The 23,748-nt window shown below is 39.7% G+C and overlaps 1 protein-coding gene across 3 annotated transcripts; it reads right to left on the bottom strand.

Annotated features, from left to right (window-relative positions):
* Positions 1 to 7,880: 7,880 nt before the first annotated feature.
* APO4 (APO RNA-binding protein (DUF794)) lies at positions 7,881 to 22,865 on the bottom strand. 3 transcript variants are annotated; one of them, XM_039116532.3, is made up of 4 exons: positions 22,658 to 22,865; positions 22,010 to 22,150; positions 17,072 to 17,330; positions 7,881 to 9,125 (listed from the first exon to the last, which is right to left on the bottom strand). In XM_039116532.3, exons 2-4 carry the CDS (start codon positions 22,038 to 22,040, stop codon positions 8,405 to 8,407), a joined length of 1,011 nt encoding a protein of 336 aa, XP_038972460.1. In that variant the 5' UTR covers positions 22,041 to 22,150; positions 22,658 to 22,865; the 3' UTR covers positions 7,881 to 8,404. The 3 variants fall into 3 exon arrangements, with proteins under 3 accessions (XP_038972460.1, XP_008776098.1, XP_008776099.1); XM_008777876.5 differs by having other exon boundaries at positions 22,010 to 22,085; positions 22,658 to 22,848; XM_008777877.5 differs by lacking the exon at positions 22,010 to 22,150 and having other exon boundaries at positions 22,658 to 22,843.
* Between the last annotated feature and the right edge of the window lie 883 nt (positions 22,866 to 23,748).

The raw sequence follows: 23,748 nt of genomic DNA on the forward strand, positions 1-23,748 counted from the left end.
GGTCAAAGATCGGAGGTCGAACTTCTCTCGAGTCCTTGCTCAAACTTGATGAGGTCAAGGACTTATGAATAGATTCCAAGAGGCGTCTTGATAGTTAGCTAGGAACCTTGCCCCCTACTCATTGTCAGCTTTAGGTTGGTGGGTTGTGCCTACTCCAATATTGCTTTGTAGGTCAGCTTCCGATCTTGGTGTCTTATTACTCTACCTGAAGAGGCAAGTTATCCAGCGCTCCTAATCTTGATTGTTTAGTCGGAGCTTTGTTTGTCATCCTGGCACCTGGTTCCTCTTTTTTGAAAAGGTAGGTTAATTATTTGGCCTTCTGGATCTTCGGTCATTTGTTTAGGATTTGGCTCTTTATCTCGGTGCCTCGTTCCCCTTTTCTAAAAAGGTGGGTTGTTTGGCCCTTTGGATCTTCGATTATTTGTTCGAAGCTCGTCTCTTTATCCTAGTGGCTGGTTTTTTTTTTTTTTGGTCAAAATGTCTGGTTTCCCTTTCCTAAAAATGTGGGTCATTTGGTACTCCAGGTCTTCGATTATTTCTTCAGAGCTTGGCTTTTTATTCTAGTGCCTGATTCTCCTTTTTGGAAAAGGCGGATTGTTTGGCCCTCTAGGTCTTCAATCAATTGGATATTTTCAATAGCAAGTACCCGATTGATCAGGCCAGGCGTGCTTCCTCTGATCCAAGCCTAGTTTCAACTAGGTTTTTCATCAACTCTTGGGCAGTAGTAGGCTAGGGGCCTCTTGGGAGGCTCATCTTAACCTATGGCACTCGAGTGTGGTGTCGTCGGTCGTTGTTGCAAGACTCGTTCCACATTTTGTCCGTGATCGAAAATTTGGCATTATTGCCATTCCCACGGGGATAATAGACTGGTGGTCTCTTGAGAAGCTTGTTCGACCTGCGACACTTAATTATGGCGCCATTAGTGGTCTTTAGGAGACGGCCATGGAGCACTGATAAGAGTCACATTTCCCCCACGAAGCCTCAATTGGCTCCTCCGGCAGCTCGAGACTGCCGAGAAGAGGCGCCAGAGCTTCTCCACCTTCGTCTCCGAGATGGGATGCGTGGCCCATCCCCCAAGCCTGGCCCGACCGCTCGCCACCTCCCTCCTTGCCGACGGACCCCAGCACCCCCCTGCAGCAGCATCGCCCACCGTCTTCCCTGGTTTAGGTTCCTTAGCCATGACCGTTCTCGCACGATTCTCAAAGCATTCGCCGGAACAAACTAGCTGTTAGAACCCCAGCAGCTAATCCCCACCCTGCGAGTTTGTTCGTCGTTATCCAAGTTCATCTAGCCAAGAGCATTACAAACCTCTTCAGTGCCGGTTGGGGTGGGGGCGTTTGTCTTCTTCCCTCTGATCTTAGCCCTAACTGATTGCCAATCATCAGATGTCTTCACCTGGTTTGACTCCTTCATATCACAGATGAATCGGGACGAGTTCGCAAACTTTGAGCTGCCATGCGGTGGCGACACCGAACCGGGTCGAAGGATTGGACCACCATGTTGTGCCGAACCGGGATGAGCCGCCGCCTTCCTCCTCCCCTCGTGAACTCGTGATCAACAGGAACCCTGGTAGCCACCATCCATGGCCCATACGGCCTCTTCCCCTTCTCCCAAGTCAGATTATCCTCCTCCCCATCGTTTCTTTGTGTCGAATCCTGCCGCCGAGGAAGCAAAGTAACGGAAGATTTTCATAGATCGAAACTTTGGTCTCCACCGCTCGAGCGCCGAGACCTGGCCTGCCACCACGTAAGGGCTGTGTAACATCACCCAATCCCGATCCTCAGTTAAAGCAAGTTGGAACAAATGATGGCCACCAGAGAGAGGAATGATCTTGAATTCCTTATTGATCTCCCATCTCATCTTCAGTTCTCGCTGAGTAAATTCCAACTACGAACCGATATTAGGAACTTCCCAACGAGAGACGTCACCCACCGTTCACCAACACCTTCATACTCTTCCTCCGAGAACTACTGCCGCAAGTGAGCAATCTCGTCTTCTGAAATAGTTTGGCTCTCCCACCTATACCGCCGCCTCCCTCGGGTTACATGCGCCCAGTCTTCCCCGGCTCGCAGAGCTGCCACTGCTCTCCTTGGATGCCGCATCTTCCAAGGACGTCGATTCCTTCGCTGTCGAAGAGGATCCATGTGACCCTGCCTCATGAGAGGCCCTAGGAGTTAAGGAAACGTGACAGGCTCCATGGCACTGAAGCCAAAAGGACGCTCATTGCTTCTTGGCTGTCTTCTATGGGTGGATGATGAGGTTGATGCTTATTTCTTGCTCCAATTCAGATATCTAAACATAGTTCTCTCTTCTCTTATGCGCTATATACCTTGTCACAGCCTAATCGGTGTTTCGTTTTCATTTTTCTCGGTGCTGTAACTCAGATAAATCCCTCCGTTCTGCTATCTCTGATGTAAATCCGTGATTTTGAAATGAAGGATGGGTTGCTCTATTGCCTCCTTTACCATTTGGGGGGGGGGGGGGGGGGGGGGGGTGGTGAAAGAAATCTTTCCCCATAGCCTGTTAGTATAGAAGAAGTGGTTCTGAATTATGACAGAACTAAAATCTAGATTAGATTTATTGGAACCAACATCAGATTTTGAGCTTCTGGAAGCCAAACTGCCAAAATAAATTATTGAATTCTGTTTTTGAGGTCACCTAATGGGTTTTCGGGGACCCTTCTGCTGTTTCTGGTTCATCTCAGGGACCTCGCTTCAGTTTTCCACAGGCTGAACTGCTAATTTTAGTAATTCTGATTCTCTGAACATTGTCAAGGCCTATCATCTTAGAATTTCAGGGACTGCAAAGTATTTTCAGAATGCAGCAGGACTTCTGTGTAACAGCATGATTAATTTGATAGCAAAAAATAATATTGTTTGTATTGTTCTACATTTTCGTTACGCAATAAAATTGTTGAACTATTTTTATCAATTATGCGATATATTTTTTATTGTAAATGTGGTAATGCTCTGTGGATGAATGGTGACAGACTTGCATAAAGATGAGTGGCATTATATGCATACGTAGAATATGAATGCATCTGTTAAATTTGCAATATTTTATATTGATGTTGAATTTTGAAATATTTTATTAGACTTGAAATGAAGGGATAAAGTTCTAAGACAACAAAAGGTAAAGGCAAAGCTATTGACGATAGTAATGAGCAGAAGAGGTTAGAAAGAAAACAATCTAGGATAGTAAAAATCATGCCATTTTTTTAAGCATTGCAAGAAACTTGTAAGGGCAGGATACAGACCTGGTACCCATTTGACAAAGGATGGAAGGAAATTGGTGGTGAAAAGGTTTAATGAAGAGGCTAAGAAAAACTATGATAAAATCCAATTGAAAAATCATTGGGTTAATGTGAAGGAGTGGCAAAGTTGGAAAGTTTTAGTGGATAAAGAAACCGGATTAGGTTAGGATTATAGAGAGCAAACTCGAAGAGAAAATTAAGTCATATATATAAATATCTTTTGATTTATATATTTTGCTATATTGTTTATACTATTGGATATTTCTAATATCATGCAGAGAAATCCAAATTAAGCAAAATACAAGGAGAAAGGGCTTGGACATTGATTTGACTTGATGAATTGTACATGGACTAATAGCCAGCGGGAGGCGATCTTAGGCTCCGAGCTCTGGAGTCACACTTGGGATATCAAAAAATGCTATGACAAGGTTGGAGATAATGATAGGCATAAGCATACACCAAATTACAGAATGTGGCTTCCGACTCGATAATACAGGTACTTCATCAATGATCCCAACTTGAAAGAGAATAGGGGAGGCAAGAGGAACAGCTCCAAAAGGTAGCAAATGGGTATCAAAAGACTTTACTTTGAACAAGACAACAATCAACTAGTTGATGTTGTGGAGAGTTGTAGCACGGCCACCTCAATTAAACATGATCCTTTTAGTTGTAGCATTCTGGAGGTGTTAAACTTGGTTGGCACACTTTCAAGAGTTGAGTCTGCGAGCGATCTTTTTTGCTAAGAACTTGATTGTTTTTACGCCATGAATGTCAATAGAGATTTATTGCGTTATAGGATCCAACCGTCCAGCTTGTTTGGCTCAACATTTTATGATAAAAAGAATAACCATCCACCTACTAGCCCAACCCACTACAAGAAAAAGAGGCTTTGGAGATGCTTTTTAAGGCTTTTACCGAGCTTATAAGCATCGGTAATTTTCTTCCCAACGCTTTTCAAAGCGTCGGCTATGTCGGGGTGGAAAAAAATTGCTGACGCGTTTGAAAAGCGTCGCTAAAGGTTATTTTTAGCGACACTTTAAAGCGTCGTTATAAATTTTTTTTTAAAAAAAAAATATATAAAAATATTTTTTTATATATTTTCTCACCATCTATTGATGTCGATCCGGCCCGTGCCATCATCAAGGGTGAAGGAGATGTCAGCGACACTCTCCGCCTTATTCAAGATCAGACCCAATAGCCTGGCCTGTAGTAGTCGCCTAACCAAAACCAAGAGCAAGAAAAGAAATTAGGATTGGGATCGGGGATTTCCAAGAAGAAGGGAGGGGAGGGTGGAGGAGGAGGGATTGTTAATGTTGGTGACTTCAGCGCTATTGACGGTAAGGATGGACTTGTCATCGCCGGCGTAGTAGGCTTCGGCGATCTGCTTCACGGTCAGCGGGACGGCGCCCTGAGCCCCGCGAATCTGAGATTGAGAGCACGATCGAGAACAAGGATTCAGAAGTCGAGACATCAAGATTGCGATCTCTACAGAGAGAGAGAGAGAGAGGCGATGGGTACCTTGTCGGGGGAGAAGGAGGAGGGATCGGGGGCCTGGGTGGCCTGAGAAGGCATGAAGCCGATGCCGAAGAAGAGGGAAGAAGCTCCATCGAACTGTCTATGAAGCATGGCCGCTCTCTCTCTCTCTCTCTCTCTCTCTCTCTCTCTCTCTCTCTCTCTTTCGCTTCTTAGAAGGGATCTGATCGAGAATCGAGAGGGGGTTAGAGATTTGTAAGGAGAGGCGGCTAGGGGGGTGAGGGATCGGAAGGTAGGGGGTTAGGGATTTGTAGATAGGAGGGGGGAGGGGGCGAGCGGCGGAGAGAGAAGGGGAGGGGGGCGGCTGGATGGGCTAGGGATCAGGAGGCAAGAGATTAGGAATTTGCAGCGAGGAGGGGGGAGGGGGGATAATGGCCTCCGACGACGCTTTCTAAAGCGTCGTTGGGAGGAAAAAAAGAAAAAAAAAAAAAGGAAAATGGCTTCGGTTGGGGAGTGGGGACTTTTTGGGCTTCCGCTGACGCTTAAAAGTGTCGGCTCAAGCTAGACTTTTACCCACAACGGCTTCTGACGATGCTTATAAGCATCGTTTTAGCCTTATAATTTTCGCGACGCTTATAAGCGTCGTCTTAGGCCAGACCTACTGACGCTTTCTAAAAGCGTCGGCAAATTTTGGCGCTTAGCAAAAATTACCGACGCTTCTACTTAGCGTCGATAGCCAAAAGTCGAAAAAGGTAGTTTTTCCTGCAGTGACCCCTTAGTTTTAGATTATTTTAACTTTTTAGTTTTGTAATGCAAATTTGACTATTTAAGACTTTGTTGGATTTGTTATTAGAATAAGTTTATTATATTTAATGTATGATAAATATTGTATTTTCAACATTTTTTATTTGGTTAGTTCTGAAAGTACTATTTTATGCATGGATGATTGGAGAATCTTTATATTCTTGAAAATAGGTTCTTATAATTTTATAGAATGTGGATATGATAGTATATCATATTATGGCAGATGCATGGTTATTTTCATATTTTTATAAGCATCTCAATAATTATAGTTGTAAAATTTTATTTTTATATTCTTTAGGAAATATTGTTAATTGATCATGATTTGGGCTTACTTTTATTTAATGATAGTAAATATGGATGGAGATGAATAGGTTGATTCTTTTCAACTAGATGATGATATTGAAGCTGATAATAATGAAAGTGATATTGAGCTTGATGCACTTATACTAGCCGGTATAGTAGGATGTGTCGATTATATTCTCAAGTATATTTATAGGGAGCCATGTAGCGATTCTTCATATATTGAATATATGTAGGTTACAGATTTTTGCATGAACTTGTTAATAGATGCTATGAGCAATTGCGAATGGAGACACATATATTTCAAAACCTTTGCAATCTATTTATGGATAAGTATGGTTTCACAAGTATCAGAGAAATGAGTGTTGAGAGAACAATAGCTATTTTTTGCTGACCTTGGGCCATGGAGTTGGTAATAGATTTTTTCAAAAATGAATTTAACATTCCAATAAGACTATTAGCAGACAGTTTTATAGAATTCTTTGAGCATCAAAGAAATTTACATTTAGTATGATAAGGCCACCAATGGATTATAATGATACCATTTCTAAATATATTCGACAAGGACCACAATTTTGCTGATGTATCAAAGTAAGCATTCAACATGATGCCCTAATCTTATATTCTTCAATTGTACATTTCTCCATATTTATTAGTGTTTTTGCTTATTATATAATGCGCAGTATTGTATTGGTGCCATTGACAGAACACATGTTTGTGTGGTGGTATTTGTGAATAAGCAAATTGCATACATAGGGAGGAGATTTATCGCATATGGAATATTATGGTTGTATATGAGTTTGATATGTGTTTTATATTTATATTGGCTGGGTGGGAAAGTATTGCTCATGATACATTTATATTCATTGAAGCTTTGTGAAGACCAGAATTAAATTTTCTACAGTGTAACAAATTTAAATTCTATTACAAACTTTATGAGTGAAATGAATAATTCTTTATTTGACATGGATTATTCATTCTTTGGAGTAGATAAATATTATATCGTTGATTCGGGATATCTGAACATGAAAGAGTGTTTGGGATCATATAAAGGAGAAAGGTCTTATGTTCCTCAATTTAGATGTGGCATTCAATCAATACAAGGTCCAAATGAGGTATTCAATCAATCTCATGCATCACTCTGAAATATTATAAGGCATACATTTGGATTTTGAAAAAATAGAGGGGCTATACTTAGCCGAATGTCTACATATAAGCTGGATAACCAAACAAAAATTATTATTGCTAGCATGGCAATCTATAAATATATCAGAAAGCATGAAAGCATGATTAAAAGTTTGATGAGGATGATAATAATGATGACTATATGCCATTTATTGTGGACGATATTAGCCATGAGAATATTATACAAAAACCTTTATCAAACATTATGGCACAAGATAATAGTTTCATGGCTCATGATAGTATATATGATGTTTTAATATATAAATAGGTATATGAGTATGTTAGTGTAACCTTTTTTTTTTTTTTGGATGAAACGTGCTTAATAATTATTTAATTTAATTTATTTTATTTTTTCACATTAGCTATTTGCTAAAAATTATGTCATGTAATTCCTTGTTTGCCATCTATCTAAACAATTTTTAGAATTATTTTAGGCATTTGTTCTTTTTAATCTTTTGTCATTTAAAGGCATAGCAAAACTACTTTTACAACTTTAGAACCGCTTTTGAATCTTAACGGTCAATCGCTTTTATAGCAAAAAAACTACTTTGACCTGTAACAACTTTTGACTTAAACGCGACTTTTGCCAAAACTGCTTTTTGACCAAAACCTACAGCATTTAGAGATTTTGACATAAATTATAAGCAACACCATAGCTGTATCTAATTATTGTGAATATTTTCCAACAACATTGAGAAATATTAATTGCATGTGGATCATCCCCCGCCAGAACAATAGCATATACCAAAATCTACATTCTAGAAGGGGATCTTATTGACTTTCACATCATCATATGAACTTCTGGCACACCAAAAACTAAACATGAAACCACGAGTACATCAAGAAAAGGGCAAAGTCCAGAAAGTTTCTTGGGGAAACAAAAAAACTGTTGATTTGTTTTTAATCGGAAAAACATAAAGCAGCATAAATGTTTCTCAAAGCAATAAGTAATTTTTTTTCCCTTCATGCTCTTTCAACATATCAATGATACATCTCTCTAACGGATACACTAGACAGCAAAACTTACAATGTCAATGAATCCCGGATTTAGCCTATTCAGCTCTCTTGCTAACTATTTGAAAAAAGTCCAATGGTCATTAACATTTTCAATCAAACCCAATCCTACACCCTCCGGTAGACAGTTTCTCTTGCCCAATGATAGCATTGAGTGAACTTCCTGCACTATGATTTCCAGATCATTCTTGAAAGTTTAAACATCTATACAGCAATGACAAATTGCCTAAAGATGCTTTCTTGGCCCCTTGGACGAGACTCTCCATATATATTCAAAGTTCTCCATATTTTTCGTTCTGCAAGACTGCATCAAATGCATGGTACGCAAGTTCCAACCTTGAAGTAAGTTTTCAACCAATCAACCTCTTCTATAGCTCAATTGGCTGTTAGTCCATGCACCTTCATCATACAAAAGTATTTAGATGGCACTCTTGCACCTGCCTGCATGCAAAGCTCCACAACAGCTGGTGCATGCCCATAAAAACCACGCCCACCGTCCACAAGAACAGGTGGATCATGAGGCCGCCGGTGCCACACCATAGTTGGAGGCATGAGGTCATCTACCTCTGCCTTCTTCCACATATGGGACCCCCTCCAGCTCTCAAATTTAAAAACACCACAAAGCCTAGCCTTGTGCCCTGACGGCCCAACATGAACTTCCGAACAGTGCTCGCAGACTTTTGCTGGGTATACCAGCAACAGCTTCTGCACTCCAATTCTGAGCCTTTCCCAGGCGTCCAAAGTTCTCTGAGCTACCAAACTCAGCTCTTCTGATGATCCAGAGAATGTCACACCGTCATCACCTTTGCTAGAATTTGATACTGGGATATGGTTATACAGAGCATCGTCAGACACATCGGCACCTGCTTGATAGCATAGCTCAACAACAGCAGGGACACGATCAAAATCAAATCTCTGGTCATGCTTTATGATGCTCTGGAACATGTTTTGGAGGTGGAAGGCCTCCACCGGGGCAAGGATGTCATTTAAGTGGCCATCAACCCAACGGTGTGGACGGTCTTTGATAATGCGCTTGTAGCCATAGCAAGAATTGATTTGATGCCCCGTGTCACCAATATACACTTCAGGACAATACCTGTAAGAAAATCATTATCAAAATGAACAATTGAGCATAATAGCGATACAATTCTATAAAAGCATAAAGAGACAAATATAACGAATATACATGGTGTTTTGTGGACATACCACCTTATCTAATTTATTTAAGGGGAAATGGTTTGAACATTAAGGTGACATGCTTTGAGTCCTCAGATGATATGGAGAAGATTTTATGAGGTTTCTGAGTACATCAGTCCTATCATGAGATAGCAGTCAAACCATCAGCCATAAGACAGACCATAGGAAGGTTCAATCTTCAGAAACTTGCACATGCTATAACCCAACATGTGAAAAATGGCCAAGAAAACAAAGAATCAACATTGAAGTTCAACTACCTCTTCAAGTCATTTCTAACAAGGGCAAAAAGAACATAGGTTTATGTTGGCAGAATGTGTAGATATTTGTTTACCATGTCCATAGGTTCTTCTCACAAATATGAAATGCCTACAATTAAGGAACACAATTGATGCTAAACTACCAACAGGGATGTTTTCTTCAATGGGTGCAATTTCATCATCTGCATTACTATTTATCAAAGTTTGTTTCATTCATAGCATTCAGGGCATGCCTCCTTCCATTTTAACAAATATTTTCACAAATACTAGCCCATGTAGTTTATGCTTGGATGCTCTTGCAACATCTTGGTCACCATTAATAAAGCTGATTAAAATTAATGCACCTACACACTGATAAGCAAACAGTAGATGTTGCTAATTATGAGTATCACAAAAAAATGCCAGAATAAACAAAGGCATAACTTTCAACATCATATCAAAGTCTCCAAAGGAGCAAAGGGTTGTTTAGAATCTCTTCAAACAACATAGTAAGGATTCACGATAAACCCTCAAAAGTATGGGCGCCCAATTAGTCAGTAACCATTTTGTCATTGAAACAAACAAGAGAAGGGCTAACAAGTATAGGAGAAGGAATTAAACAAAGCATACCTAGATAATAGCATTAAGAATCCGAAGGTCGCTATGAACTTAGGATAAGGCATGAAAGTGAAAAAATTGTATGAATTTGTCGAATGGTTTATGATCCCCATTTGGCTGACCTTAATTCTGAAATGCCAGCATTGTTTCAAGAAACATACATTGCAGAGCTCATGTGGAGTGAAGACTACCATGAAACAAACAATGTGGTCTGGTGGAGGATTCATTATCTCTATTGGACTGAATCCAAATCGTAAGGGCCTGTTTGGATGCAAGGATATGAGCTTATATAACCTATTTCTAAACAGATTGTTCTATTTATAGTAACATTCCATTTTTAGATGTGAAATTGCCTTTAAGATTCTTTACATCAGAGAACATGGCAATCCCAAAATAACCTCTTATTCATGGATAGTACGTATCACCTAAAAGGTGATTTATCTCATCCTGGTCATAACTTATTCTCCCAACAGAACAACCAAAACCGATTGGCCCTCTTCACCAACCTAGACCTAACCTTGTCATAAAATGCATTTAAGATACTTTTCTACCTCCAGCAGCCTTGTTGCCTGACAGAAGAACATATATAACCCTCTCTGCCTCCCAATGACACCACTCCCACCCCATTCCCTTCCATCTTTCTCTCGTCTCCTCCCATTTTCTCCGCTTTCCACCTCAGGCAGTGGTCCACATAACCACAGCCCAGAAGAGTTTCTCAATCCTCTCTACCTCAATCTATCTCGTCTCTCCGTCCTGTTATGTGGTTCAGTTCAGGCTGTGGTGCTTTGGGCCTGACAAGTCCCAGGTGTCCAGTGGCAACAAATTCTCTCACAACATCCTCAAATCAGAGCGCTCTTCCACTACAAATCCTTGGGCCTAAGTCAAGGAACACAAATGAGCCATCAAACTTCTATATTCCTCGTGTCATAGTCTTTGCTAGATTGTCTTTGAAAAGATTTTTCTCCAATGTTTCAGTTCATGCCTTGATGATTCTGATCACATTGACCATTTTTTCCTAATGTAAATCGAATGGATGCTTTTCAAATCTCAATTGAGTTTTGGTGTATCCTTTTCTCCCATCATGTTTGCTATATTGATTATATTGTTTGAGTAATCAGAAGTATAGTTGGGTATAACTGTTGAATTGGATGACAAGGGTAGGTACATATGGGAAGACTTTTATAACATTAGCTTTATCATATGAATCAGTCGGGCAGTAAAAGCAGTTCTTACATATAATATGAATTGGGAATATGAGGATATCAATTTGAAGCTTGTAAGACTACAAAGGATGGCGATTGTAATGATATATTTTTGCTACCTTAGGTTCTAATCTAGTAAGAGATAATGCAAGTGAAAAAATGATCTCTTTTAGTGACAACATCTGTAATGGAAAAGGGTAGGAAACGAGCATTAGTAGGAGACGAGCACTAGCGTGATCAAATCAACAACTCCATGAACTGAAAGTTTCAGTAATGTTGATAGAAATATGTCCAGCTGGACAATGAAGACAGGTATCATCATCAGAAACACTGTTTATTCCATCAATCATTGGCTACTTGTTTAAAAATTTCCAAATAATAACCAGTGTATTTGGATTTCAAATAGAAAGTGTCATATGGACAATGCATAATGGTCATAGTAATTTTTGTCTTTACTGTGCAAAAAGTTGTTGTTTTGGTTGGGATCTGTCAGTGTGTGTATGTTGTTTTAACTTATAGATTATGTCCTGTTAGTTCCAAGGTGGCCTTCAACGAAAGGGTGGCTGCATGTTTTGGAGGTATAGGTTGGTTGTTTCATATTCTAGGTAGCTGTTATTGATTAGTAAAGCGCAGTCTTATTCTTTTCCTGCATTCCTTGTGCAACAGTCCACATCAAAATGTTAATCTAATTTGTGCTTATGAATTCTCGTTTTTTGTCTAGGTTAATGGAATGTAATGAAGTGCTTACAACTAATATAGCATCAGGAGATACAACCCGACAATCCTTTTCCTTTTGCTATAGAAGTCACTAGGATGCTGTGCTTAAGTTCTTGTAAAGTAAGACATGCATGGTCATCCTTGTGTCAACAATCAAAATTATATAATAAGCATCTTACGTAAGTCTTGCACCAGGTCTCTGATACTACACACAGGAATGGTTTGAAATTCAGAACCAAAAAACAAATAACTTAGTGCTGAAGGGAGAAAATGGGCGATAAATTGAAGGAATTTGGAGTATCATTTATTGCTTAATTTGCTGGACATTAAGGTTATTAGATGGGAATTCCAATCTAAAGTTAAATGCAAAAAAAAAGGATGGATGAGATAATTGGATTAGCTGTCATGATGAGAGAATATGTACTGAATAATCCAAGGTTGGAAGTCTCCACAGAGTCAGATTGGTTGCTTCTGTCGTTTAGGTTATCATCTTCTATCAGAACTTTCCTTTTTCCCTTTTCTTTTCCTGAAGAAGAGTGCACTATCATAAGTAAACATGACACTATTACTGGGCATTCAAGAGAGACTTGCTAATTTTCTCTCTTTGTTATTGTTCATAAAGTTAGGGAGTATGTGTTGAATAATCTACACCACAATATCTGCATTTTTTGCAAATTTTAGAATTATACAAGTTTCCTATGATTTTGGGTAACCACAGGATTTCAGACCAGTGTGGTATAGGTTGCTTGAAACTTTGTAGTAAGGGCAATGGGTCAGGTAGGATCAGGTTCGAGTCAGTTCATGTAAGAACAACATACAAAACCTTCACCCATACATAACCCCTCTCAAGATTTCTTGACCCATATTCACCAATGGGTCATTTTGGGTCACCCATTGGACTGTAGTCTAGTCTATTTTTGTAAGACTTGATCCTTAATGAACCTAAGCTAACCTATCAAACTCAATATCTACAATTCTTACTAGCAATTCTCAAAAATGATTTAAACAATTATTATCAAGAAAAAGACCAATAACTCAACAAGCTCTTATCCAGCATCATAAATCAACCCAACCTAAACTATTTTGACCAAGTGATTTTTACCCTCATGACCCAAGTCGGGTAAAAGCAGTGATTCCTGAACCGACTTGAATCAAACGGTTTGGCCTGTATCGATCCAAAATGACTCCAAATCAGTACGGCTCAGTTAGTTGGGTGGGTTCGGTTATAAAGGCCCTTCCCTACCCCTCCGTTCGCTTATAAAACCACCACCAGTTTGCTTATTAAACACCATAGAGCGCTTGTGATGGTTTGACCACCCCCCCCCCCATGATTTGATCCCTCTCAGATGCCGGGCACTACTCAAGTTCCTCCTGTCGGTATGTTCCTCCCTTCCTCCCTCACTCGAGCTCTACTAGGGTTAGGGTTTAGCCCTCAGCCCTTCCCCTCCCTCACTCTCTCTCTCTCTCACTTCACTAGGGTTAAGGTTAGGGTTTAGCCTTCGGCCATCCCCCTTTTCCTCTCTCCCTCCCTCTCTCTCTTCCTCTCTCCTCCTCCCTTTTCTTGTTTTCAATAAACCTTAGAACGGCCACTAGTATAATCTTTGGTACTGGTTTGGCAAACCTTAGGTCAAAGCTTTGACCCATACCCAACCCATTTAAAGTTCACCTCACCCATATCGATCCTAGCTAAATGACTCTCAACCTAAACCCGACCCAAATAGGATCAAAAGCCGGGATGGATTTCTCGAGTCGGATCATTTTTTGTCCCCCCTACTTTCTAATGTCGGTTCCCTAGCACGGTGGTCACGCAATTAGTATTCTTTGAAGATACTTATTGCTTCTCTTTCTAAAGGAAAAAAGCAGTGTTTGCCGAACCAGACCGAACCGTCCAATTCAACCCGTACCAAGCCAACCTGGTGCCACTGGGTCGGTTCATCCATATTTTTCAGAATAGGCTTCGAATCGGCTGGAACTGGTCTGGAACCGGCCCAGAACCAGTCCTAAACCACACGGACTCAATGCGAACAAGCTGGTTCCATGCGGACTCGATGCGAACTAGAGTTCGCATCAAGTCAAACGGGTTCCGAACCGGTCTCCCTCCCCTCTCTCTTCTTTTGCTTTTAACGAAAGTTTGGGAAGGCCTGAGAAGTTTCTTAGGCCTTCCTAATGTATCCGAAGAACCCCGCCAACCAAAAACATGTCGATTCAGCACGACTGAAGGAGAATCTAACCCAAAGTCATGATTACCAAAATCCAATTGTTGCTTTCCATTCTCATAAAAAAAAATTGCTTACATTTTTTGTAGCAATTTAGTTTTAGATCTCAAACCTTAATAAACTAGGTTTGTCTTAGTAGTCATAACTTTTTGCCTAACAACCAAAGGTTCTGGATTCAAATCTTGGATGGTGCATCACTAGGTATTATGACCTAGGTGATTATCATGCTGGTGGGCTTCTCAAAAAGAAGATCTTAAACCTTGAAACATAGACTGACTTATTGTTGCCAACACCCAATGACATGGTGGTCATGATCAGCGGACATCACATTTGCTAACATGACAATGAACTGCCACCTATCTTATGATATATCAATTAACTAGAACCATTAAATTAGTACCTTCTATTTACTTGAGCATTCTACGAAACATTCTTGCTACCTGACTGATACAACAAAGATCCAAATCAAGATCCGCCGCACCGACTGTACTGATATACTGGTAGAGACCGGTACCAGTCAGAACGGTACCGAACCGGCCAACCGTGGACCAAAAAAACAGCGCAACGCACGCGCGCACCCACGTTAAATTCCACAGAGTGGCATTAAATGGCCCATGTGAGCTGCCCAGCGTGAGCGCCGGGAACTGCGCACGCTGCCCCGCGAGGCCGCAATTCCCAGCACGGGGAAACGCGCGCAGTGCGGATACCGTGCGCGGACCTTATTTTTTTCTTCTCTTCCTTCTCGAACCTTCTCTCCTTTCTTCTCTCTTCTCCACTCTTTCGTCGTCGTCGTCGGGGTGCTCGAGAGGGGGTCGGCCCAAGGCTAGGTGCGAACTGCGAACCGGTACTCTTCTTCTCTTCTTCTCCTCTTTCTCTTCTTCTTCCTCTTCTTTCTTCCTCTTTCTTCCTCTTCTTTCCTCTTCTTCTTCCCTCCCGGTGCGAACCGTTTTCAAAGGCTATACCGTACCAGTGACAGGCAGTACCAGTATAGTACGGGCTGAACTGGCCCGTACTGAACCGGCCAGTACAGGCCGGTTCAGCAAACCCTGATCCAAATTTATCAAAGCCAACAAGCTGCCCAACTGACCATTTGCTCCAATTGTTGTGGCACCCCAGTTTTGAGAGGGCTAAAACCGAGTCTTTGTGAAGGTTTTTGCTGATTAAAAACTTGCTCTCCACTGCAAGTGCGCGCGCGCGCGAGAGAGAGAGAGAGATATGCAAGAGATTCCGTACTCTGTGTTGTTGGTTAAGAGACACAACGGTTGTTCAAGGGCTCTCTAAGGGGATGAACTGGATTTACATTGTCTTTCAACAAGGAAGGAAGAGGTTGTAGTGTTGGAAATCTGTTGCAATATTCATTAAAGAAGAAATCTATCAAACACAAGCAACCTCTCTAGAGTTTAGACTCTAGACTCTCTAAGCTCACTCAGGCTTCAATCTTTTTCATGTCCTGAATTCGATAAACTATAGCATGTTTGCTATTCTTTGTTTAAAATTTTGACATAAAACAACCATCATAGAACATGATTCTTGTCCAGACATAAAAACAGAAGTAGATGATGCCCCTAATTTGCCACATAGCTACTGGATTTCTTGTTAGATTATCTAATCCCCATGGACATAAAAGCAAAGTGACTCAAGACCGAACCATACTACGCTATATCAGTGGCTGATACCAAACCTTGGCTGAAGTCCCAGCCAAGATGAATACCTTAGTAATGTGTATAACCTGTGAATAATGGGTCTCTTATGAAAAGAAATCAGAAATTAGTTTGGATTGGGACATGCTCCGTTAGCTGAATGAAGAAGTTCAATTTTTTTTGTGCATGGAGATTTCTAGGGAATTTTTTTGAAAGGAATTACGTTTAGAGAGATCTGCAAGGAAATTCTACAACTGATAGTGTGTTAGAATCACATATAACATGTCACTATATATGATGAGAGAGTTCGAGATGGGAAAAATTCTTGCATATGTATGAGTTAAGAGGCCAATCTATCGCCCAGGCAGTAGCCTAGGTGCCTACACAACAGCCTGTAATAACTATGTGCTCAATCATTTAGATTAGAACCACTCATAGCTCATACAGATGGCTCAATCAATTGTAGATCTTCCTAGCTGATAAGTTACATACATGTTCAAAAAAAAAAAAAGGAGTCATGAGAAAGACATGATTGAGACACAAATATTAAATGCTGCAATTCTGTCTTAGGAATTGGTTTTTGAAGCTTTCATCTGTTTCAATGCACTATTAACTCAATTTAGTTTCTCATAGTTCAAATTAATGCACTAACAGTAATTTAATGTACACACTTCTTTTGTTTGCTTTCTTTCTATTTTCTTTTTTTTTCGGTGGTAGGGTGTTCTGCCCAATATGATGTATGGCTCGAGGGATTTTGCAGCTTCTTGATTATTATTTCAGTAACTAAAATGTAATCTTCTAATCACAATAAAGCACAAATTATGATCTTCTTTGTAATTTGTTTTTCCCCAACCTCCCCTAAGTAAATCCTGGCTCCACCAGTGCCAATGAACATCGCTAAAATCTCAACCAACTCCTGAAAATTAATGAAAATCAATCTTCAATATTGGTTTGATCAATGCAGTGTTCACTTGGACGGTTACCCATAGACCTAGTTGATCCATCTATAATTCATGTGAAACCTAGTTGGCATGTCCATAACCTTCGATCTTAATTTTTCTAAATATTCACAATGTAATTTTGCATATCAGATTATGAAAAATGTAGGTAAAACAGATTAGGAATTTGAGAATCGAGCAGTGTATTCGAATTTGAAATTTAAAACCAACCAACAGAAGAATGTAGATGACATGGAAAACAATAATATGTTGCTTACTTGCATGACTTGATCGCAATTACTTGGAGGAGAGCAGAAACACCTTTTGTTAAAAGTTCTCTGGCCTTAAGGACTTCATTTGCCACAGGAATCATGCTTTTCACAGGATAATCTTTAGCCCTGTTTTGAATTCTCTTGAGAATCATAGGCCGAAGTTTTTTCCAATCTACTTTAGAACTGTAATATCTCGAATGCATGGGAGAACAGCTTAAATCTACCCAGATGCTATGCTGAACTTTCAGCCTGAAAGCCATGAGACCTGAACCACAGTAGTTTGAAAACTAGAAAGTTAGAGCCTGCATATATTGGTCTGGAAAAGAATGAATTAAGTCACAAGTTGAATAGGATTTCTTCCACACATAACCATGTAAAAGTAGCTTATTAGTATTTATTCTTTGAAGTTTTAAGGAATAAAAACCCAATAAACTTCAAGGAATAAATACCCAATAAGTTTGAATCTGGCCCTAAATAATTGGGAAAAGGCTAGATGATCGTGTCGTTCCATGAAGCTTGAAAAGGCTGCATATACCTTCCAAAAATTCATTTTTTTTTCAGTAATACCCCTACAATCCCCTGCCCCCGCTGCCTAGTTATTAAGAAATGGCAATAACCCTTCTGCATAAACACTTCAAACTTTGGAAAGTCACATCTCAATTTAATGGAAGTTTATTATCACTATATGAAAAAAATATGACTATCGTGCTCAGCACCAGCCAAGGTACGTAGAACCGATCGAACCGGTACTGGTCCCCACCGGTACCGGTTTGGTACCAGTTCGGTACCGGCTGGAACCCGTACCGAACCGGCCAACTGCAAAAAAAAAAAAAAAATGCGACGTGTGCGTCCGCGTATTAGCCACAAAGTGGCATTAAATGCCCACACGGTGCCGCGTGGGCTCGCGCTCATGCGCGGTGCCACGTGGGCTCGTGCCCTGCGTGTGGAATCGTGTGCGAGCGCGAGCGGAGTTTTTCTTCTTTTTTTTCCCTTCCCTTCTTCCTCCTTCCCAAACTCTCTTCCTCTCCTTTCTTCCCCTCTCTCCTCCTCTCTTCTCCTCTCTTTCCCCCCTTGTCCCGCGAGTAAAGAAGGGGCCAGAACCACGAGCAAGACCGGTGATCCTCGTTGGCCTGAGGGAGGAGATTGGCCCGAGACCCAGGCTTCTTCTCTTCTTCTTCTTCTCCTCTTCGTCTTCAGCTTCCTCTTCTTCTTCCTCTTCTTCCCTCTTCTTCCTCTTCTTCTTCCCCGATGCTGGTACCGGGCTTGTACCGGTTCGCACCGGTACGGGCAAGGAGCCGTTCGGTTCCAATCCTAAAGAGGTCGGAACCGAATTTTATGATTGTACCGCACTGGTGCTAGGCTCGGAACTGAATTCTATGGTTGTACCGTACCGATGCTATCTAGTACCAGTGCTGGCTAGTACCGGTACGGTACAGCCTGAACCGGTCGGTTCCGACCGGTTTAGCAGACCCTGGCACCAGCATATTTTTATCTTGCTCTCACTTGCACGTTGCACCCACCTCCACCTTCAAGGTTCGTTTGGTTCGCGGGAAGCATTTTTCCTCCTAGGAATATGATTTCTAGAATGCAAATTTTTAGGAAGAGGATGCATGAAAAAGTACTTTTGGTATGTTTGATTGACCATGGAAAAGTAACAGATTTTCAGAGTACTTATGCTTGGTTGACAATCCACTTTTCTGAAAAAATTATGTATAATTTCTATTATACCTTTAATAAAAATTAGGTCTTTAATGCCTCTTTAATGCTGAAGGGCCTTTTTGAAAAAAAAATAAAAATGAAGTGATATCCAGCTCATAGAAAAGTAACTTTTCTATAATTCTCATAGAAAAGATTTCCATAAAATGTGGAAATCATATTCCTATGGAAATACAACTTTTTCGTCTCTCTCTTTTGAAAACTCCAACCAAACGAGAGGCATCTCATTACTTTTCCGTTGACCACACTTTTTTTCCTTCTTTTTCCGCGAACCAAACGAGCTCTTAGTATCTACATCCTCTCTCCCCTCCACCTCCTCTAAATCAACATAATAGCAGCTCCATTCTGGATCCTACCTTGTAGTACCACCTTGCAACAAGGTCAATGTACATCATCCCACTCCAACGCCATCCCTTTGTACACAATCCTGTCAATTCTCCATTCCTTGTGCCAACCTAGCATCAATCATGTCGGTACAGGCCCCATGCTAATCCGTACCAACTCAAACCAACCGGTATCAACCCGAACTGACCCGTGTTGATCGATATTGGCCCAAACTAAGGTCGTATTCTACCGTACAGACCCATACCGACTTGTACTACTCGGTTTCTGCCAGTACTGTGATAAAAAGTAAGAAAAAGAGGTCTCAATATAGGATGCATATCATACCATACCAACTATATTGTACTCGACTAGTAACACACCGATATCGTACCCGATACTGAGATTGTGGACCTTGATAAGTTAAAACAGGTGTATCTTCAAAAATTTCATTAGTCCGCAACCATTTAGTGAACATTGTTTTTCTATATTTCTTCTTTGCGTGATGGATAACAAATTTTGATTTTCATGACAAGTATAACTATGTTCATGCACAGGAGATGAACAACCAATCGCTCAACTATTGATTCTCCGAAATGTATATCTAGTTGAAATAATCTCCACACCGATTTATATGCTGACAAATAGTTATAATCTAAATATGTTTTTATTTCATCAATTTCTTCATACTGTTCTTCTCCAATATTATTGTTGATTACCATATTCTCTATTATAACAACTCTTGTTCTATTAGAGCTTTTACTCGCATGTTTAAATAAATATTTAATTTTTTTTTATTTGTTGCACCATTCGATATTAATACGTGCTGGGCACCACACAACCAAATCTAAGTTATGAGGAACAACAAATCTATTATCAAACTCAATATATTTTTGGTAGCCTAACATCTATTGTTTCTTCTTTTGTAAATAGCAAAGCCATTTTCATCGATTGTAGTTTCATTCTGAAATTTCTTTGGAAAATATTCTGAGCAATGTCCTTTAATACATGGCGATATGGGATTCATTGATCCACATAGACCATGCATCATAAATTTTGTAACACATATTATCCCATAGGCTCATTTTTTTCATTTGGTCCTGCACAATTATAGAATCTACATCTATTGTTGTTGGACTCTTATATTCTTGATGTAACCAAATTAATATACGGTAAACTGCATTTTTGAAGCTCTATTTTTGTATAAAGCTATAAACATAAAAAAAATGCTAAATGTATTAGAGAACATTTGTGTCAAGATCATTAAATAAGTACTTAGAATATAATAATCAAAAGAAATGGAATTACACCTACAATAGTTTTCTTAAAATGTTTCTTTTGTGATATCCAGTATCAATTCTTCAAACTTCATTTTAAAAATTCTGCTAACAGTATCAAATCTATCTTCCAGTTTTTGACCAGGTATGAGGTTTAGTGCATATTGAATTTCTAGCCATTAGGCATTACAGGTAAACGTGATAAATAAATCTGGATGTCCCCACTATCTACAAATAATAATGGCATCTTGATAATTCTGAATCATATACCTGAGACTTCTAGTAAAATTTGACGGCAATATAATTTTTTTACCCATTGTATTACCATTAATATCACCTCTTACATCTGCATCTTTAATACCATTATAAATTTCAGATCTAAAATCCTTCTGATATAATTAAGCCTTTTGTCTTCAATACATGAAAAAGAATTAGCTATATACCGTTGGAATAAAGGCCCTCCTCTTATTAATGTTTTACCCTTATTCATTTTGCAATATATAAGTATAGAATTCTCTCATTGTAACATATTGCTTGATAGGAGAATGCTTTTTAGAGTTTTTTTTGTATTTGATGTCAATTCTAAAGCCATCTTCACCGGTGAATATTAAAAATATATAGGATACAAAAATCCCTCTTAGGGAACAAAACACGATTTAAGAGGCTTGTCTCCTACAGCCCTTAGAAAATAGAGACAAGGATCTTTCAGGAAGATTATACATGCATTCGTGATTCATGATGCAACTAAAAAATTTACCCAACTAAAGACGACTTAATATGCCAAAAAATTTAGAATAGTCTTGCACATTATGTTCATTATAAATAGGCACACTTGTTTACATGTGTAGATAGATGCACCTGCAATGTAAAGATAATTTTTTGTTCTTCAATAAATTTCTAGCATTGCAAAGCAAACAAGGCAGCAGCTGACTTAATATAACCCTGATGGTCTTGTTGATGAATACTGCATTAGCCCACAAAGCCCGATGCTCTGATAATCCAAAAGACAATTTTAAAGGAATAACCACTTGGGGTTATTATATAAACAACCTAAACAATGAACTCACTTCCTCCAGTTTACACCCTTGCACCTACGTTTCTTGTTACACATGGCTTTCATAATATGTAGGTAAATATTGCTATTTTCCTTAATAAAAAATGATACTGAAAAAACAATTGACTGAAATGTATATTTGAAGAGAAAACAAGGTGTTGGGAAAGAAAAAGAACAGCAAATGGTTTACAGTACACCCACCTTACAGTAACACGCATGTCCCAACTCATATGACCGTTAAAATTTTGAATAGCCAAAAGTTGCAACTTACAGTGTCTTATCAGGAACAATTTTTCAGTTGACTTTAGTGATCCTCCATGTTTGATTTTGATGCCAAAACTAAAATAAAAAAAATGTTCATTCGATCATAATACTTTTTTAAGTCATGGCCGGATGGTTAAGGTTGGCTAGATAACTAGTTTAATGTCAGCACTGATATGTATGACTATAAGAACGAAATAAGACATGGATCGTACAATTTTTTCATACAGAGAGATAGAAGTTCAAGTTAAAAAATCAGAATCCGATACTCCCAAGTCCATGCAAATAAACAAGAGGTTGAGGGAAAGAGCTTACCCTTCACCCAGAGAAAGGCACTGCCATTCATGGATTCCGTAGACAGAAACGCGCTGAGGGAAATGTTGGTTTTGCCCTGATACAGCAGGAGACAAATGCAAAGTTCCAACTTCGATGCAAGATCAATAAAAGCCCTAAACCCTAAACAAAGGTGAAAATTTAAAATAGGGAAGGGAGAAAACCAAAACCCTATCTGACCCTCTCTACTCAACCCTTAAACCCTAAACAAAGGTGGAAATTTAAAATAGGAGAGGGGGAAAACCTAAACCCTATCTGACCCTCCCTACTCAAGAATCACATATGCTATTAGGGATCTTGCAAGCAAAAGGCTCCAATCTTGATGCCTGAGGGCATTAGAAAACAAGCCTCTTGATATAATTTGAGGCCTACAACGAATTATACGTGGTCTTGAAAAACCCAAGCAAACCGACAATCGAATGCTTGGATACAATAATCACCGGATTCTAAAGAAAAATTAACAAAATTGGCCCACAGCGCTTTGAGCACACCTCATTACCTGAAGAGAAAGAAGCCCTGATCCGATCGTTCAACAAAAGAAACAAAACTTTCTAGGGCTCTTCCTGATGTCGAGTACCGACATCGAGAAAGAGAGGCGGGGGCAGAGAGGGGAGACAAGGGGGGAAATACCTGAACTCGCTCTGAATCGGGGGGAGACGACGCTGCGGCGATGCCCGAAAGGAGAGAAAAACGGCCACTTTTCCCGTTCTCGCTCGCTCCTTCTCTTCCCCTCGCTGTCTCTTCCTCGGTCGCTCCGCTCGCTCTCTCCCCTCGCGAACAGATCAGGGAGGGTTTGTTCTGCCGCTGGAGTGCGAACAATGCGAAGGAGGCTGCGCCCGCGTTGCCGCCTTATATACCGAAGAGGCGTAAGTTGTATTCTGTTTTTCCGTTCGATTTCGATCCAACGGTTCAGGAGGCCGTCGGTGTTGATCCTGGTGGCTTCGCCGCCAGTGAGCGGTGGGTTAAAGGAATTTCTTGTTGCCACATTTTATACAAAGGCATCCCATCTCATTATTACTATAATACTCTAACTGTATAAATATAAACTCAAGGGACTATTTAACTCCATCATAAAATTTAGCTCTTATGTAACCATTTTCACAAAATCAGTAGTACATCTAATTACGATCAAATAACATAGTTCCTCTAAAAATCAAGTGACAATCAAGAAAAAAGTGAAAAAGAGCTTATATATAAAATAATATGGACAGAAATCAAATATCTGCTTTCTATATTTGCTTCCTGTATTTGCTTTCTGGTTCTTGCTATCAACGGCTCCCATAAGCTTCAATTTTGGATCGCAGGTATACTTTCATAAAAGATCTCATGGCGAAGTTTACGGAATTTGATGGAGCTCAGTTGGATGTGCAGACAAGAAAATCAGGGCGATTGTATGTGATTACGTTATGAAGGAAGATAAAGAACTTATCCTATGGCTGACGCTATGAGATTTGGGAATGAGAAGAAGGGATTTGGGTTTTCTTGAGAGCAATTGGGATTTGGGCTATCGAAGAGATTTGGACGGGGCGGCGGGCACACTTAGTTTCATTTTAGATTGCCCTCTTTTTATCTCTTTTTTAATTTATAATTACTCAAAAATAATATTTTTAATATTTTTGGAATTAAAAATTAAATTTGATGACGGAAATTTCTGTTAATAACCCGTCACTGCCAAAAATAATCTTTTAAAAATTTATAAATACTTGGGTTACGATTTTTGT

The sequence above is a fragment of the Phoenix dactylifera genome, chromosome 8 (genome assembly GCF_051530095.1).
Source record: "Phoenix dactylifera cultivar Ajwa chromosome 8, Ajwa_hap1_PhDact_Kaust_v1.1, whole genome shotgun sequence".
Classification (NCBI taxonomy): domain Eukaryota; kingdom Viridiplantae; phylum Streptophyta; class Magnoliopsida; order Arecales; family Arecaceae; genus Phoenix; species Phoenix dactylifera.

Excerpts from the sequence above, each read along its gene's own strand:
- APO4 (XM_039116532.3), bottom strand. The coding sequence starts at position 22,040 with ATGAATGGCAGTGCCTTTCTCTGGGTGAAGG. Across the intron at positions 17,331-22,009 it reads TGCCTTTCTCTGGGTGAAGG|GTCTCATGGCTTTCAGGCTG; the intron begins GTAAGCTCTTTC and ends ACTGTGGTTCAG. Across the intron at positions 9,126-17,071 it reads ATTGCGATCAAGTCATGCAA|GTATTGTCCTGAAGTGTATA; the intron begins GTAAGCAACATA and ends ATTTTCTTACAG.